Below are 19584 nucleotides of genomic sequence, written 5' to 3'. Positions count from 1 at the left end.
CTCCCCGTGGCTTTTCGAAGAAAGTTTGAGTTCCTAGGCTCTATACGGGAGGCCCGGCTTGGGTCTGCTCCTCCCCACTTCTCCAGGGTGGCTCCCAGCCCGGGGTGGTGTGCTTAGAAACACTCGCCACGTCCTTCTGGATTTACTTCTCTGTCTCTCACATTCTCTCTCAGGGTCCTATATACTTTTTTAGAGCAGAGACTATGCCTGAATCATCTTTGTATCCTTAGTGCCTGGTGTATAATGGGTTCTGAATAGCTGGTTTTAAATGACTAGATGAACGCAGCAGTACTTTTTTTTTTTTAATGACAGGAAAATCATACATATTATTCATTAGATGAAAGAGAAGAGCTTACCATGATTTTGCTGTTTTCTTCTTTATCCAAATATTGGTCACTGAACATGTGACATGAGCCAAGCACTGCCAGTTTCCCACCTTGGTTCTGTTGATGACAAAGCAGTGTCAGATATTCAGATCCCAAAATGTACCACGTGCATTTCAGTCCCCAAACACTTATCATTACAACCACGTGAGCAAATGTCTTATATACTAAGAAGTGCCAATTCACTTGCGTATTTTAATGGTCTAGAAATGTCAATTACCACAACGCCTATATTCCAACCTGCTTCTCAATTCAGACACTTCTTTACCCTTCAATTTGACATTAACAGAAAGCAGTGTGAATTCGTTCGACAGTATTTTCCCATTGTTAGTGAAATTATAAATGAATATCATAATCTTAAAGGAAAAAACAGACAAATCCATAGATAATCTATAAAGATTTAGACATTTATGAATACCAAAAAACAGTATTTAAGATCTAAACAGAAAACCAAGCCACAAGCATGAAAAATTCACAAAAGAAACAACTGGTTAATAATAAAAACTTTAATATTAGTAATTTTAAAAAAACAAAACAAAGTACTTTTTCCTATCAGATTAATAAGAAAAACATGACTATAAACAGTGTTGGTCAGGTTTAGTGAAGTAACTTCTTTGACACAACGTTGCTGAAACTGTCAACAAATGCAACAAAGCAGTATAAAATATACCAAAAACTCTGCACAACTTTATAGTCATAATCACAAAAGATTAGAAACAAATCCAAATGTCCACCCACAGAAATATGGTTAAGAATAATGGAACCTCCCCCAGTTGTTAAATTATATATTAGAAAGGTTTCTCAATAATATGGGAAAATGCTTCTGTCATAACATTAGGCTAAAAAAAAGTGTACCATCAATTGTACAGCTATTGGAGTTTAAAGCCTGTGAGGCAAGTAAACGAAAATGAGGCACAAGCAGAAGTGGGAGAAAATGATCAGAACGCCAGCCTGGGCTGCCTCAGAGCAGTGCATCTCTGCATTGAAAAAACTTTCTACAATGAGCATATATTATTTTTGTAATGAGAAAACAAACAGTGCAATATTAAAAACACAAAATGAAATCAGATTTTCTAGCAACATCGCATACAGAGAACAGGCACAACTGCAACCACGCTGGGAAAGAATGACACCTAAGCAGAGTTGCTGAGCTACAAATGCACAAATTCTGTAAATAAAACAAAATTTGCAAAACAAACTCTGACCTGTCCCACGTTAAAAGCAAATGCTTCAGAGGAAAAATAATACGATTACTATACCATAACCACTGCAAACAGATAGGTTACTGAGAATAGGAAGTGAATTGGGTGGAATTCTATAGAAATAGCAGGGACGTGACTGAATGAACTGGGCTGCGATCTGAATCCCTGTAGGTGAGTAAATACCTACACCTCTACTCACAGTCAGATTTACATTCTCTTTTCCTTAGTATACAGTTGACCCTTGAACAACATGGGTTTGAACTGCATGGGCCCACTTACTAGCGAAATTTTTTCAATAGTAAAGAGTACTGTACTACGTGATCCGTGGTTGGTTGAATTCGCAGATGCACAACCGCATATACAGAGGACTGACTCTGTAACACACGATTTTCCACTGTGCAGAGGGCTGGCACCTCAAACCCCTGCACTGCTCAAGAGTCAACTGTATTTTCTTTTCCCTACCTCATTTATTTCAAATAGATTATACATCGTCCTTTAATCCTTTTATTCTGTCCTGACTGATTCTACCATTGTCTTCAGCTTCCTTTTCCAGCATCTGTCTATAATTTGTTCCAATTAAATAAGAGTATGTCTACTAAAGGACCAATTTGCTCCTTCAATGTTAATGAGTCTATCCCAGTAAACCAAAGACCTAGAAAGGACCATGATAAGCTCAAGGCAATAGCCCTGGGCAAGGAGGCAGAACGCCCCGGTGCTAGCCTGGCGCTGCTATGGGTTCCAGATGGAGCCTCTCCCTGGGATCACTGCTTCATCTCACCAACAAGAGTGACAGGCAACAACCTCTCTGAAAGATTGTGTTTATAAGGCAGGACTGAAAGCCTATCGGGAGGAGAAAATGGGCTTTAAATAGCTAGGCAATGAGCACATGATAATCTCATGCATTCTAGAAGAATCACCACACTTAGCACAGAATTCTGTACCCAACAGATGCTCCATAAAAATCCACTGATTTAGCCAGGTAAAATCTCTGTGCACAGTTAGAAAATCAAATAATTATAACAGTTCTAGTATTATACTACCAGAGGCCCCTTAAGATGGTGTCTCATTACTTTTGTGCCTATAAACAGACATTTAATGTAAACAGTTATTTCCACGTCTTGAATCATTTAACAACATGTTAATTTGGTTTTTTTTGGCCGTGCCGTGGGGCATGCGGGATCTTAGTTCCCGGACCAGGGATCGAACCTGTGCCCCTTGCAGTGGAAGCACAGAGTCTTAATCACTAGACCACCAGGGAAGTCCAATAACAGTTTAATTTTAAAACAGTATTTCCTGCTGTTTAGAAGAGACTAACTACCATTAATAGCTATACCAATTTAGTCTACATATCATCTTTCAAACACAGCGTAGACATTTATTTACTTCCTAATAAAAATGACGTCAGAGCTTTTAAATATGAGAGGGAAAAGTAATACTTAGGTCCCACAAAGAAAAACAGAATCATGTGTAGCTAGAGACATGCAAGTCTCTGGAGAAAAACTGAGAGGTCAGCTGGTGAATTCCAAGTCTTGGTAGACAGATGAAGGTGAATTCAGCAAACATGAATTAAAAGGCAGTGGATACGTGGGGTGATAATGAGGACGGCTGTGTCCTCTGGGACCACCTGTTCCCACATTTTGTGGGGTTTCCAGGATGATAATTGAACAACTAGTCTTCTGGTATGTTTTCCTGGGACACACTAAAATACCAGCAGCACAATTCTGTGCACTGTGGTATAGGCTGCTAACTCAACCTTTCTCTGAATGGATTCTCTTATACTGAGGGTGAGAGCTGGTAGTCAGAGACAGTTATACTACAGTGGCCTCATGCTATAGTGGAAAGGCTTTGGATCTAGAATAAGAGCTAGGTATAGTCTTGATTCCATCAATGACTGGACAATCCACTGTTTCCCCATAAGTAAAAGGTAGTTCATTGAAATCCTACTTCACAGGACTATTGTGAAGACCAATGAGAAAATATGAGAGTTCCCTGGTGGTCCAGTGGTTAGGACTCCAAGCTTCCACTGCAGGGGGCATGAGTTCAATCCCTGGTCAGGGAACTAAGATCCCACATAGTGGTGCAGCCAAAAAAAAAAAGAGAAAATATATGAAACCCCATGGAAACTAAAGTAGTTCTTCCTATTTCAGTAATAAAAATTACATATCCACCCTTATCTAAGAAAGGCTGTACCTTCGAGTGATAGAAAGCCAGGATGGGTCTGTTAAGTGGGAAACAGACAGAGCCTGTGGACAGAACAGCCACTGCTGGTTTCATGACACTCAATGTGGCACCAAAAGGATAGACAAAGGTGAGAGCCCTGAAAGAAATAAAGAAATATTCAAGGTTTTTTTTTAATGAATAAAAATTTTTTGAAGGTAATCTCAGTGTTTCTTGAGCAAGTCACAAACAAACAGAAAATATTCTATAAGCTTTGGTTTGTTAACTTAAAATTAGTATCACTCTAGCTACAGGTTTAATAAAGCATTTTAAGAAATGTGAGTATAAATTAACAATTTACAATCGTACGTGTAAATGACTGTAACTGGAAGAACTAAAGTAGCCCCAACGGAGGAAGAGGAAGAAGAGGGGGCCTCATCTAAGAACTGAACCAGAGCCATACATGAGCCTGCTCTGTGTAACAATGTCTTAGATGTAAATACTTTCCTCTCCTTTATAAATTTGACTGATGTTATCTCTAAGAATGAATATCTGTCATCAGAAGGGTATGCTACCTGTTGAGTGCTTATATCAACAGAGGCATATATTTATCCCACATTGGACACTTTTACACAGACCTGCTCTGGAGTCCCTCCTCTACTCTCCACTGTCCTAGCAAAGACTGCGAGTGTCTTGAGTGAATCAGTACTTGGGGCAATGTACTCCTAGAAAGGGTGTGGGATGGAGGGGATAAGGGTGGGGTGCAGACCTAGAGGAGGTCAACCCCTGCAGGAGGGGCTAGGGTTTTAGTGAAAGAAAAATGGAGCTCTGCAAAGGTATTTGTTTGAAGGAAGTGTCCTCAGAAAGGAAAGAAACGAGAATCTTAAAACCAAAGCATACAACTGGAAACCGGGGCGGGGGGAGGGGGAATGGGCAGAGGGAATATCCATGAAGAGTTCCTTATGAAGATTTTAATTTTCCTTTCTCTTAGACCATTCTTTTTAGCTTAAGTTTTAAATTATTTCCTTCCAGTGTTAGTTTTCCCCATCCCTTCAGTAAAGTCTCACCTACCGCTATGACTTCTGTGTCTCGTCGTGGTTGAGAAGTGGTACCTGCCCCATGTTTCCCATTCTCCTCCTTCCGCCCCTACCCCAGTAGTATCCCAGTAAGGGGGGTGCAGCCCATGATTTCCAGGACAAGAACAGAAAAAAATGAGCAGTTGTTAAGGAGGAAGAAAAGGTAAGTGGGAGAAATAGTTCTGTGGATGTCAGGGCACATTCTTCCCCACACCTTCCCCAAATGCACTCAAGGGAGATCATTCTTAAGGAGGAAGGTAGAATGACTATATGACAGAAATTGTCGAGCTATTATTTACACTCCTCTATTTCTTTCATTATTACTAAGAAATCAATCAGACTGACATTTTGATAAGACTTTAAGCATAAGGTTAAACACCCACTCCCAAAACAAATACAGGAGTTTTTCTAACCAAGCGTGAATGAGTAAGATTGGCTGGGAGAGTATATTCCTGGAAGAGGGAGCAGGTATGTGAAGGCCCTAAGGTGAGACAGAGCTTGGCATACTTAAGGAGTTAGAACAAAGTCAGTGCGGCTACGGCTGAGTAAGAGGAGGAAACAGGGACATGATAAAAACTGGGGCAAATGAGAGCTTGAGACTCCATTAGGTCAAGATATTTCAAAGCACAAAGCAGGACTGCTTATCCCACCTCAAAGCCTCCCAAGACACTGTGCTTCTTCCGGGATGACCCAGGAAATTAACAACCTGCCATCTGCCCTTCACGACAACTACTGAGGAAGTAATGATGGTCACATCACAGGTAAGGTACAATGCCCTCTATCTTACAGAGCACTTCCACACGTACTGCCACACTGGAGTTTCCCAAGAACTTTGTAAGATTAATACTGTCCCCATTACACAGATATGGCAACTGAAGCTAAGAGTTACTTTGCCCTGGGTCACGCTGCAAAGTAAGGCATGAAGTCAGGAACTTCTAAATCCTTCTAACTCCAAGTCCACAGTTCTTTCACTTATTCACCAAGAATCAGATTGTGATTCTTGAATGTCAAAGATGTCAACTTATGATATATGTTGCTATACATTTTCCTCTTTATGACTTTACCTTGGTTTCATACTAAGAAAGGTCTTTTATACTCTAAGATTACAAAACATTCACCTATAGTTTCTTTTAGTGCTTTTTATGGTTTCATTTTTAATATTTAAAGATTTAATCCATCTGAAATATATTTTGGGGCGTGGCATGAAAATGGAAATGTTTTTCCAAATGATTAGCCAAAATTATACCAGGGCTTCCCTGGTGGCACAGTGGTTGAGAGTCCGCCTGCCAATGCAGGGGACATGGGTTCGTGCCCCGGTCCGGGAAGATTCCACGTGCCACGGAGCGGCTGGGCCCATGAGCCATGGCCGCTGAGCCTGCGCGTCCGGAGCCTGTGCTCCGCAACGGGAGAGGCCACACAGTGAGAGGCCCGCGTACCACAAAAAAAAAAAAAAAAATTATACCATTCATTCCCCAATAATTTGAAATGTCACTTTAACTATAAATTAATAACCTCTACCTTCCACATATTTTGGATCTGATTCTAATTTTTTAATTTATTTTTCACTATTTCTGTATTAGTATCACATTATTCAAACTACTTGAGCTTTGTAATATGCTTTAATTATATAAAAACATTCAACTTCTATGGGGCAAAATACCCCAAAGTAAAAAGGTAAATGGGAAAAACATTTGCAACACATGGAGGTCTTATAAGTGAATAAGAAAAGACAAACCATCAATAGAAAAACAGGCAAAAAAGCAGTGAGCAGGAAATTCACAGAATAAATACAATCAGCCAGTAGACTTTAAAAGCCATCCCATTCATAATAATCAAAGAATTGGGGCTTCCCTGGTGGCGCAGTGGTTAAGAATCCGCCTGCCAACGCAGGGGACATGGGTTCGAGCCCTGGCCCAGGAAGATCCCACATACCGCGGAGCAACTAATCACGTTCACCACAACTACTGAGCCTGCGCTCTAGAAATTAGCCGTGGGCACGTGCCTAGAGCCTGTGCTCCCAACAAGAAAAGCCACCGCAATAAGAAGCCCGCGCACCGCAACGGAGAGTAGCCCCCGCTCTCCGCAACTAGAGAAAGCCCACGAACAGCAACGAGGACCCAACGCAGCCAAAAATAAAATAAATAAAAGTAAATAAATTTATTAAAAAAAAGAAAAAAGAATTGCAAGTTAAAATAAAGTGGTATCATTTTCAACAGAATATTCCATGCTGGCAAGAGAGGGAAAAGGGGCACGTTCACAGGGACTGTAAATGTTACAAAAGCCTGGAGGGTGACTTGGCAATGCATCACATTTGGCAATGCTAAGAATCTGGCCTACTAAGATATTAGCATTAAGTGCACAAATTGTACATACAAAGACATTTACTTTGTGCTTTGTTATTTATGATAATATAAAACTGTTTATAATAACAGTAAGGAAAAGAAGTTAAGAGTACAGGCCCTAGAGCAGACTGCCTAGGTTTGAAACTCAGTTCTGACACTTACTAGTCAAGTGAGCTTGGGCAATTAAACTGTTATCTTGTCAACAACCTTATAGGTTGTTGTGAGGATTAAATGAGGTAATAATACATGCCTGTGATACAGTAAGTGCTCAATGAATGTTAGGTGGTATTATTAAACCAAAATATTATAAACTACCTAAATGTTCAATAATAGGAGATTGAGTAGATTAGGATACATCCAGTTTAATCCAGTCATAAAAAGGATAAAGTACCTAACTATTTTTATATATGAAAAAAATAAAAAAATCTGAATATCTTTTTTTGTTTTTTGGCCACACAGTGCAGCATGCAGGATCTTAGTTCCCTGACCAGGGATTGAACCCATGCCCCCTGCAGTGGAAGCACGGAGTCCTAACCGCTGGACCGCCAGGGAATTCCCGAAAAAAATCTAAATACTATTAAGAAGGATTATCTTTGGGGAGAGGGGCATGGATTTATGCCGGAGGACTTCTATTTTCTTCCTTTTGAACTGATCAATCTGGTTTTTGGTGAGAATTACTTTTGTAATCAGAAATGAAAATGCTTCGCTTTGAAAAAGAAAACTCTTCAAATGGCAAATACGTCCTCTTCAGGTGGCCTCAGAAAACACTCACTGGGCATTGTTTCCACTGCTGTCCTCTTCAATGATCCCAGGCACTGCCTTCCCTGCAGCTCGGCTAATTTCCCTTGAAGAAAAAAATTAAAATCTAGTAAACAAAAAAATTTAGGAATTTCACAATCCATTCATTAATAGTAACTATGAATTAGATACAAGTACTGTGCAGACTTGCTCAAAATACCAGTCTTAAAAATCAAATAAAGGTACTCCTACACACCTACAGCTCTTTTGGGAAGCCTGCAAAAGTGAACATGAAAATATAAGAATCAGTTCCTCTTTCTTGAGTCCTGAGGGAAAGGTCCATATATGTACTAGACCCGCATTCTAGTCCTGTGTTCTAGACTCTCTATCTTCAGACCGAGCAGAGTACCTGGCAAGTTCAAGTGTGGAATGAATCATTTGGAATATAGGGAAAAGCTCCCAGAAGGCCCCTGTTGTTGCCCCCTCATGCATTCATTTCTCACTTTCTCAAAGCTCTTAATTTATGTTTTAGGATCCAATGGATGAGAAAAAACTGACTTCATCCTAGGTTCCAGGGGTGGAGAATATGACATAACTGTGCCACCAGGGCATTCTATGCCTTCTGTCACAGCAAACCCCAGGTCTACTATTGCTGGGAATGCTGGGACCAAGGCATATGCTCTTGCCCTAAATGGTGTGGCATGAGGATACAAATTTGGGAACTGTTAAAACTAGTCAGCTCCCCACAACAGGAGAGCAGAGCCAAGAGAACTGCAGAGAAATGCAACTGGAGCCCTGATGACCTTATGAATATTATAGTCAATCCATACCCAAAGCCTGCCCTAGTTCTCGACTTTTCAATGACATGAATCAATAAATTCTCTGTATTGTTTAATCCCATCCAAATAGGGTTTTCTTTACTTGCAACTGAATATATTCTAATCGTCAAAAAGGTGATGTGGAGTAAGGTTCCAAAAGATGGGAGGAATGCAATTTGATGGATGAGAAGTAATATAATAAAATAAACTATGATATAATAAAATTTTTAGAAAAGGCAAGAAAGGAAAAAGGGCCAGAGAAAAGAATGTGTGAGAGGGAGAAGGGAAGAGTCATGTAGGAAAGGGGAGAGTCATTGGCAAAGTCATTTCTGTTTTCAATATGCTTACCTATTCAAGACTCCATTGGAAACTAGAGCTTCTTTAGGATGGAAATACTTATAATATACATTTCTAACCACAGCATCTTTAAGGGAAAAAGAGAGGAAGGCGTTTCTTAGATTAGAAGTAAGTTTGATATTATAGACACATACAAATTTTGACCTGAAAGGAATCCTGGAACTATATTCCAATCTCTCTCATTTTATAAATGGAAGAAGCCTAGCACTAGAAAATTCAGACTGCCGGTGAGGCCAGAATCCTGGACCATGCACCCTCACAGCCTAGGACTTTTTCCACTGTACTGTTAGGCCCAGAGGACTGCGATATAAATAATAAACAGGAAATTACTGCCTCTATTAAAACAACAATAATAATTACCGTTATTAACCATGATTCCATATTCTTCTAGGAGAAAGTTAATGTTGGTGTCAAATCTGGATTCCCCACCCTCTCCTAGCATTACAAGGATATCTCCACCGCCATCAAGGTACTTCTTCAGGACTTCAAACTACACAAAGAAAAAGAAACAATCTATGAATATACCTTGAAGACTTTTATCCAAACTACTATGAATAAGACCTTAACTAGGGACTTCCCTGGTGGCAGAGTGGTTAAGAATCCGCCTGCCAATGCAGGGGACACGGGTTCGAGCCCTGGTCCGAGAAGATCCCACATGCCACGGAGCAACTAAGCCCATGCGCCACAACTACTGAGGTCACACGCCACAACTACTGAAGCCCGTATGCCCTAGAGCCCGTGCTCTGCAACAAGAGAAGCCACCGCAATGAGAAGCCTGTGCACCGCAATGAAGAGCAGCCCCCGCCTGCTGCAACTAGAGAAAGCTTGCATGCAGCAACGAAGACCCAACACAGCCAAAAAGAAAAGGCCTTAACTAGATGAAAAAGAAACAACTTCAAATCTATAAAGGCACTTAAATGTAAATCTATATTAAGATAATATAAAATTTACTCCCTATGTAGGATTTCCACACTTGTCTTTAGTATAAAGCTCCAAAATACTCAAACTGAAATGACATTTTCCAAGTTGACTATCTGGACAGCAAACTAAAAGTGGAAAGCTATTAGCTAAAGGAAGCTCACGGGTCTCCTCCAATCAGCAGCATCCCTGGTCTTTACCCACTAGATGCTAGTTGTACCTACCCTCTCCGGACAATCAAAAATGTCTCCAGATGTTGCCAAATGTCCCCTGGGGTTGGGAGACGGGGTGTGGAGTGAGCAAAGCCATCCCTGTTTGAAAACTATTGATAGAGATCATACCTTTTTCTCACTGCCAGCCAAGGATATCTGGATAAAGGCATTTCATACCATCTCTCAGGGACAAATTCTGTTCAAGTCACTGACAGATCAAACCACATAAGAAAGGCATGCTGTCTACCTATCTCTTGGAAAGCTCTCTTGCTTTCACAAAGCTGGGGAGAGAAGAAAATCTAGGGCTGATTTTGTTGACCTAGCCTAAGAACACCTGGGGTGGGAGGTCTAGACCAACAGTTTCTCAACTTTCTTCAAGCACCCCATCAGGAAAAAATTTGAATGTGCGCTCCAATATGTATAGAAAGTATGTATATTTATATCATTACAAAATACTCTCCCCAGGGAATTCCCTGGCAGTCCAGTGGTTAGGACTCTGCGCTTTCACTGCTGAGGGCCCGGGTTTAATCCCTGGTTGGGGAACTAAGATCTTTCAAGCCGCACGGCGTGGCCAAAAACAAAACAAAAACTCCCCAAAAGGACATTTTTAAGGATGATAAAGATATGAATAATTTCCTTCTGGCACCCCAGTGGTTCATCACACGCATCCCACTTGGGGAACCACTGTCCCAAAGCAGGTCTGCTACAGCACGGCCCTCTTCCTCTTGCACACAACCTGGATTTGCTTCTCTCCCCCAATCCCCTAAATATAGAAAATACAGTGCAACAGTTAACATCGCCAAGATGGCTTGCTCCCAAATGAGACAAAACTTCACTGATTCTGGACTCCACACAACAGGCTGTCCCATTCATGGTGATTCTGTATACTCAGATTTACATTTAGCCTTTGTTTCAAAATGGCAAATGTAAAGAAGTGTTCTAACTGTACGTAAGTTCAAGGATTAACATACTAAAACATACATATTCTTCTAGCGTACATATGCCCATACATTTACAATTTGAAATTCATGTTTTTTTAATAAATCATCTCCCTTTAATATAGTTAGAGCATCAACTTTTTTTTTAAATGGTGATGAGTTATGTTATCTATGCTTTTCAATTCAGTATGATAAAGGGGCATTTGTAATAAGGTGGCCCTTGATCTGACGGGGTTGGGAAGCATGGCGTGGGCTGCTGGAGATAACTGAATACCACCACTAAGCGAGTGTGATGAGCCAGTGGAGGTGAGGTGGGAAACAGGGGAAGACTCTGAATTCAGCCTCGCCTCTAGCTTGATTCTTGCATCTAATGTCAGACATATGATGTCTGTTCTGTCACAGAAGTTTCTGGAGGACAACATCAAAGAGGGATCACATAGCCCTTGAGGTGTGAACTGAACCTTTACGAGTCCTCAGAGACCAGCAACGATGACCAGGAAAGCGGTGATCTCTGCCCTGGATGAAGACCTCTGCTGACCACTACAATCAGCCCAGTGGAAACATAAAAACACAAGAGGATGTTGGTTCTTAGGCAGAAGCTAAACGCTTTTCTCCCTTTCCTTCCCGCCTCACTCCAACTCTAAGGAGAAAACATGGTGCCAGGGGCCGGTCTGGTCTGGTGAGAGAACATTAGGCTAAAGTTCCAAAGAACAAAATCTGCCGCTCAAGGGACCCTTGTCTTTTGGAAGCCACTGCTTCCCATCCCTGAAAGCCTGAAAAAAGGTTTGGCCTGGCGCTCATCTCCTCTTGGAAAAAGGCCCAGGCAGGGGCCTCTGGCCCTCCCTCTGGATGCCCCGGCTTTCCTGAGGCTGCTTGCTCCTTGGCCCAGACGGGGACACCTCTCTTTCCTCCCTAGCTGGAGAAGGGAGGTGGAAGAGAAACTATCAGAGTGTGGGACGAAAGCCCAACAGTATTCCTTTGCAGGCCACTGCCCGCTGTGTGTACTTTCCGAGGGGTCTCATGGGGTAGGAGTGGCTGGTCACCTCCACATTCCCAATGATAATCCCTGTTCCTCCTCTCAATTAACCTGATTAAATAGTTATGTCTCCCTCCATGCCCCTCCCAGATGAGAGGGTGGCCTTGCAGTCAGGTTGAGAAAAAAAAGGACGACAGGGGCTTCCCTGGTGGCGCAGTGGTTGAGAATCCGCCTGCTAATGCAGAGGACACGGGTTTGAGCCCTGGTCTGGGAAGATCCCGCATGCCGCGGAGCAACTAGGCCCACGAGCCGCAACTACTGAGCCTGGGTGTCTGGAGCCTGTGCTCCGCAACAAGAGAGGCTGCGATAGTGAGGGGTCCGCGGACCGCGATGAAGAGTGGCCCCCACTTGCCACAACTAGAGAAAGCCCTCGCACAGAAACGAAGACCCAACGCAGCAAAAATAAATTAATTAATAAACTCCTACCCCCAATATCTTAAAAAAAAGGACAACAGCAATGCTCCCCTGTGGACCCCTCCCCGTGGCCTCACCCAAAGTAAGAGAAGGAGACCTTGGACACCTAAGTCTAAGGACCACACCGGCCCCGCCGTGCCTCTACTCCCTCCCTCCTCCCCACAACCCTCCCTGAACACCAAGCACTTCCAAGTCTCTGTGAGAAAGGCTCTTGCTATGTTCTGGGTTTTTTGCTTTTTTAACTGTGGTAAAATATACATAATATACAATCTACCCTCTTAACTACTTTTAAGTGTACAGTTCAGTAAAGTTCAGTACATTCACAATGTTGTACAAACAATCTACAGAACTCTTCACCTTGCAAAACAAAACCTTCATACCCATTACAAAATAACTCCGTCTCCCTCCTCCCTCTAGGTCCTGGCAACCACCACTTTAACTTTCTATGAATTTGATTACTCTAGGTACACCATATGAATGGTACCATACAGCGTTTGCCCTTTTGTAACTGGCTCATTTCACTTAGCATAATGTCCTCAAGATTCATGCATGTCGCGGCAAGTACCGGAACTGCCTTCTTTCTTAAGACTGAGTAATAATTCATTGATGTATTGATCCCATTTTATTTATCATCTGTTGGTGGACACCTGCATTGCTTCTACCTTTTGGCTACTGTGAATAATGCTGTGATGAACATGGGTGTACAAACACCTCTTTGAGACGTTGCTTTCCATTCTTTTGAATATATATATCCAGAAGTGGGATTGCTGGATCATATAATTCTATTATTAATTTTTTCAGGAACCGCCATACTGTTTTCCATAGTGGCTGCACCATTTTACCTTTCCACCAATAGTGCACAAGGGTTCCCATTTCTCCACATCTTTGCCAATACTTGTTATTTATTTATTATTATTTTTGCGGTACATGGGCCTCTCACTGTTGTGGCCTCCTCTGTTGCGGAGCCGCTCCGCAGCATGTGGGATCTTCCCGGACCGGGGCACAAATCCGTGTCCCCTGCATCGGCAGGCGGACTCTCAGCCACTGCGCCATCAGGGAAGCCCAACACTTGTTATTTTTGTTTGGGTTTTACACTTAACGATTCTTTGTCCATGAAACAGAATAAAAAACAGCTTAATTTTAAATGGAATTTTCCTATTTTTAAAGCAAAAACATGGCAAAGAAGTATGGTTAATATTGAGTTAGCCTGCACTATGTGTCTGGCACTTATCATGCATTAACTCAGTTAATCATCACAACAACTCTATGATGAAGAAAGAGATGAAGTGACCACCTTAAGGCAGTCAAGTGGTGAAGAGGGATTTAAGCCCGGGATTTCAGAGCCCATGCTCCTAACTATCTCACTACATTTCTTCTTTATGGATATTTCTTACCTCAGCTGCAGTAAATTTTTCCCTTGGCCCTGCTGTAATCCACAGCTTCACCCCAGTTAGCTTCTCAGATGTAATTTCATCTTTTAAGCTAGAAATATGATTTTAAAAGCAAGTGTTAGATCCATTATTTAAACCAATTTATGAGCTATTTTAGCGTCTAGACTGTATGGAATCAGAGGCTACAGAGGCACAGAAATGAAGGGATTTAGAGGTACCTGGTCCAGCCTCTCTCCCAAAGTGAGAATCCCCTCTAATAGGTCTGCCCCAGTCATCAGCCTGTGCTCAAGCACTACCTATAAGCCAAGGTGTCCAAATTAAACCACACTAGAGCATAAAGAGGTCCTCCAACTACTAATCAATCAGCTCTACCATTAGCTTGTATGATTACACATCCTTTACCCATTAAGAAAAACCACACACACACACACACACACACACACACACACACACAAACACACACACACAGATATTTTCATTTTTCCTTTCCCTAAAGTACTGACCCAAGTTAAAATATGGGGAAAGCCTCTAACCTCTTAAAAACTTGCATATATATAACTGGAATAATTACTTGATTTGTGATTTGGGGGGACCACTTAGTAATATGCTAATTGCCAAGTTTTGAAAGATATGTTTTAATAATCATTTATTTTTTTCTGAACGACCTTTAAATGGAATTCCTCCCACCTAAACAATCTATTTTACATAAGAAAATAAAGACTTTTCAGTGTTATAAGCAGGCTGTTATTATCACTTAGAAGGGAAAACAATTCACTCGGTCACCTCTGAATCTTCCAATTACTCCGAAGTCTTTTCTGCATGGATTTATAGCCATTGCTGGTGGTAAATACTTCCTTTTTGTATGCATTGAAAAGAATGGTGCTCCGAAGCTCTTTCTCCATGGTCACCTTATGGAAAAAAGAAGGGATCAGAGAAAAGGGAAACAATAAACAATATTCCAAAAGAAAGACCCTAAAAGGAACCAATAGTCTACTTCTTATAATTCATTAAGAAAAGGTGGGCTTCCCTGGTGGCGCAGTGGTTAAGAATCCGCCTGCCAATGCAGGGAACACGGGTTCAAGCCCTGGTCTGGGAAGATCCCACATGCCGCGGAGCAACTAAGCCTGTGCACCACAACTACTGAGCCTGTGCTCTAGAGCCTGCGAGCCACAACTACTGAAGCCCATGCACCTAGAGCCCGTGCTCCACAACAAGAGAAGCCACCGCAATGAGAAACCGGCGCACCGCAATGAAGAGTAGCCCCTACTTGCCGCAACTAGAGGAAGCCCGCGCGCAGCAATGAAGACCCAACGGAGCCAAAAATTAAACAAATTAATTAATTAAATAAATCTATTTTAAAAAAAGGTACACAGCTGCAACTTAGCTACAATTTCCCTACAATTCAAAGGCTGAAATCATGGCTGCAGAAACCCAAGGCAAACCCTGGGCTTCCCATCAGCCCACTTCCATGGCCCTGCCCTGCCATCACACTACAGTGTGGGGAACCATATTTCCAACCTGATTCCTCACGGCTAACTATTGTTAAGTGTGGGGTATAGTTTTCTAAATTCTCTTTATACATATTGTAACTTATAGTTTTATTTACTAAATAGGACCATATGCACTATTCTGCAACACACTTTTTTCACCTAACCTGTATCTTTCACATCTTTCCATGTCACTATATATGGATCTACCACTTTCTTTTTAACTGCTGCACAGCATTCCATTTTGTGGATGTACTGAAATTTATGTAACCACTCATATACTGATTGACATGTTTTTTCCCCAAAATTTTTGCTAGTTAAAGAATACTACAAACATCATCTTTGAACATGATGTTTTTGTGCACTTTGCATATCTATAGAATAAATTCCTACCTGTTGAATAGCTAAGTAAATTATTTCCAAATTGCCCTCCAAAATATTGTACTAATTTTTACTTCCACTAACGCTAATATATTTGTTTCCACACAATCTTATTTTTAATTTTTTTAATCTTTGCTAATAAGACAGGCAAAAAAAAATCCTTATTATTTTAATTTGCACTTTGAAATTAGTAAGATGGCCATCTTTCACTGTTTATATTGGCCACTTGTATTTCTTCTGATTTTCTTGTTCATATACTCTGCTATTGGGTTTAAAATTTTTCTAATTGATCATTAAATAAAGACTTCCATAAGTTTATTTGTCTTTAGACTTAGCTGCTGGTAGTTTTTTTGGTTTAGTTTGCTTGAATTTTGCAGGCCACACAGAAAGTTTAAAATTTTATAGAGTCGAAAGCATTAATCTTTTCCTTTCTGACTTCTGGATTGCATGACATATTTAGAAGGGTTTTTATTTATTTATTTATTTATTTTTGGCTGCGTTGGGCCTTCGTTGCTGCACGTGGGCTTCCTCTAGCTGCGGCAAGTGGGGGCTACTCTTCGTTGCAGTGCGCTGGCTTCTCATTGCGGTGGCTTCTCTTGTTGCAGAGCACGGGCTCTAGGTGCGTGGGCTTCAGTAGTTGCAGCACATGAGCTTTGTAGTTGTGGCGCACGGGCTTAGTTGCTCCATGGCATGTGGGATCTTCCCGGACCAGGGCTTGAACCTGTGTCCCCTGCATTGGCAGGCAGGTTCTTAACCACTGAGCCACCAGGGAAGCCCTTTAGAAGAGTTTTTACCATGCTAAGACTATAAATACATCCAACAATGCTTTCTCCTAGTACTTTTATGATGTCAAAATTTTTAAGACTTAAATTTTAGTCCATTTGGACTTTGTTTTGGTGCTTTAATTTTGTTATTGTTTTAATTACTAGCAAGCTGCCTGACACCAATCCATCCCTTCTATGCTAATTTAAAATACCACCTTGCCTATATAATAAATCCCTAAAAACTGAAATCATGAATTCTATATATTCTATCTGCCTGTAAGTTCCTGCCCAATTCCATACTATTTTAATTACTACAGGTTTATAATATGTATGTTATAATACTTGGTGGTGCTGATACGAGCTAATCTCTCTTATTACTCTTAAGTTTTAGAATTTTTCTCGTTAGTCCCACATATTTATTTATTTTTTTTTTTTTATAAATTTATTTATTTTTGCTGTGTTGGGTCTTCGTTTCTGTGTGAGGGCTATCTCTAGTTGCAGCAAGCGGGGGCCACTCTTCATCGCGGTGCGCGGGCCTCTCACTATCGCGGCCTCTCCTATTGCCGAGCACAGGCTCCAGACGCGCAGGCTCAGTAGTTGTGGCTCACGGGCCTAGCCGCTCCGCGGCACGTGGGATCCTCCCAGACCAGGGCTCGAACCCGTGTCCCCTGCATTAGCAGGCAGATTCTCAACCACTGCGCCACCAGGGAAGCCCCCACATATTTATTTTTTAGGCTGAACTTTCAAATCATTTTGTCACTTAAAAAAAAATAAAAATCCCCCCATGATCCCACCACAGCTCTCTTTTCATGTTCCATTCCATCCATGCCTATGCTTATTTTCACAGTGTGTACATACAACATTGTATTCTGCCTTCTGATTAGATTAGTGGTTGCGTGGTTATGCCATAATAAACTCAATCTTCATGAGCATCTTTTCAATTTTTTGCCATCGTAGATCCTACTGAAATGTACATATTTCTGCTTCTGCCATTAATTATTTTTGCCGTAGGACAGATTCCTAAGAGCAGGATTCCTAGAAAAAGGGGATGGAACTAGGATGTCACATTATGGTTTCTTGTCCAATGCTCTTTCATACTGAGCAGGATGACTAAACATCTGCCAGCCGAAGGCGAGTTAGATTCGAGCCCAGTCTGAGGTCCGGGATCTGGGCCTATATCTGCGCCCCCCCCACACACACACTTTTACTTTACCCTAGCGGACCTCGATTTTCTCTAAGACGGGCCCAGCGGCCTCGAGGACAGTCCGGCGAGGCCCTCGCCAATTCCCAACACCTCGGCCGGCCCACCACGGTCGGAGTCCGTCTTACCTGAGGCCCAGTGACCACCATCTTCACCTGACGCCGCCCACCATCCCGCGGCCAGGTATCCAAGGCCGCTTAGCAACTGCGGAGGCGAAGCTGCGCGCTGAAAGGGCGTGGACCCGAGCGTGGAACTACCTCCGGAGCGACGTGATGACGACAGGACGGAAGAGGCCGATTTACCTAGCTAGCGAGGAGGGAGAAGTATGGGTGGGGGCAGGGGGCGGGACTAATGTGGGACTGTACCATTATTTTAGATGAGGGGTAAATCCAAATAGAATGTGGATTAACTTTAGGCCAAAGATAAACTCATTTCATTTTCTCCTTTAATACCCAGTCTCATTAAAGCCTGATAAAAATGATAGCACAAGGGCCCAAACTTCGTCCCACCCTGAGGGAGGAGACTAGTGGAGGCTTCCGACGGAGCGTGCGGAAGGCCCAGCCTTGACCCCAAGAGCGCAGGCGCAGAGCAGTGGCCCGATGCGGGGCGGGGCTTTGCGGCTGAGGTAGAGGCTGCGGTTGTGGGTCGCTGTCGCCCTTTTTAAAACGCGGGACTCGAGGCACTGCGCGCGTTATAGGAGGGTTTCAGCGCCCTGGGAGGCCGGGGAGGCTCTCCAGGAGGAGGGTGGGCAGGTGTAGTGGTGAGGATGGGAATATGAGATAATTCTTTCTGTTTGATTAGCCCCGCATCTCTGAGCGCAACAGTGCCACGCCCAGGTGAACCAGCCTCTGGGCATCCCCTGGCGGCGAGTTAGACCTGACCAGATTCTACCAAAAAATAAAAATATAAACTGTTTTAAGGGAGCTGTGAGAGGCCGAAGCTGGGCAGACAGGGGTCCCCGTTGAGCAGAAAAGTGAGAGAAGAATGGTTCATTAAGGCAAGGCTTGGGGAAGGGCATTTGGGCAGAAGGAACTGCTTATGCGGAAGAGCCATCGCCAAGTACGGTTTGCCCTGCTGTCGCCGTGAAAATGAGAAACCAGACGCCGATAACCACAGCCAACCCTTCTCCCCAGGGGAGGGCTCAGTGCCTGCCCTGAGGGAGCGTGGACGTGTGTGCAATGCAGCTGTCTCGCTGGCTCAAACCGATGTGAGCAGAGACTTTAGAATTTTTGTTACAGTCTTCAGCGGGTACAGAGTAGTCGGAGTTTTAGGGTCTTAACACACATACACACACACACACACACACACTACTCCTGTTGCTTTTTCACAACTACTGTGACTGCAAAGTTAAAAAGTGAAGAAGAGAATGATTGTGATTTCTCTTCCTGAGAATGCTGTCTTTTGGTACCAAGTTGGGTGAATACAGTTTGCAGTCAGGCTTTGCCAGAAGACCAAAAAAGTAGCTGCCCAGAGCACTTCTTCCGCTATTGGAGGTTGTAGACAGAGCAAGGGCCTTAGAACCAGCTGAACCAAGTTCAGTTCCTGGCTGGGCCTTGTACCATCTGGGTGACCTTGGGCAAGTTGCTTACTATCTCTGAGTGAAAGTTTCTTACCTGTAAAGTCAGGTTAATAATTTCTAAATGCTGGCTTATTGTGAGGATTGTAGATAATGTACATGCAGCTCAGAATGTGCTCAATAAACCGAGGTGTGAACATATCTGTTCTGATACTGAACAGATCAATTCAAGATTCATAATTTATCATTTTTA

The 19584-nt window shown here is 42.4% G+C and overlaps 1 protein-coding gene across 1 annotated transcript in view; it reads right to left on the bottom strand.

Moving 5' to 3' along the window:
* IFT52 (intraflagellar transport 52) overlaps nt 1-18051 on the bottom strand; it is a 32791-nt gene extending 14740 nt beyond the window's left edge. Inside the window, exons 1-8 of the mRNA XM_082857160.1 lie at nt 17944-18051; nt 14766-14890; nt 13986-14073; nt 9434-9563; nt 9065-9140; nt 7933-8004; nt 3776-3902; nt 357-443 (exon numbers count right to left, since the gene is read on the bottom strand). Of these exons, the coding sequence (XP_082713286.1) occupies nt 357-443; nt 3776-3902; nt 7933-8004; nt 9065-9140; nt 9434-9563; nt 13986-14073; nt 14766-14890; nt 17944-17964 (726 nt within the window). The 5' untranslated portion in view covers nt 17965-18051. The remainder of the gene's footprint in view (nt 1-356; nt 444-3775; nt 3903-7932; nt 8005-9064; nt 9141-9433; nt 9564-13985; nt 14074-14765; nt 14891-17943) is intronic.
* Nucleotides 18052-19584: the final 1533 nt, after the last annotated feature.

This window comes from Leucopleurus acutus, assembly GCF_964270905.1.
Source record: "Leucopleurus acutus genome assembly, chromosome: 16".
NCBI lineage: Eukaryota > Metazoa > Chordata > Mammalia > Artiodactyla > Delphinidae > Leucopleurus > Leucopleurus acutus.
The sequence above is the reverse complement of the archived record's forward strand: the minus strand, read 5'-3'. Positions and strand labels throughout refer to the sequence as shown.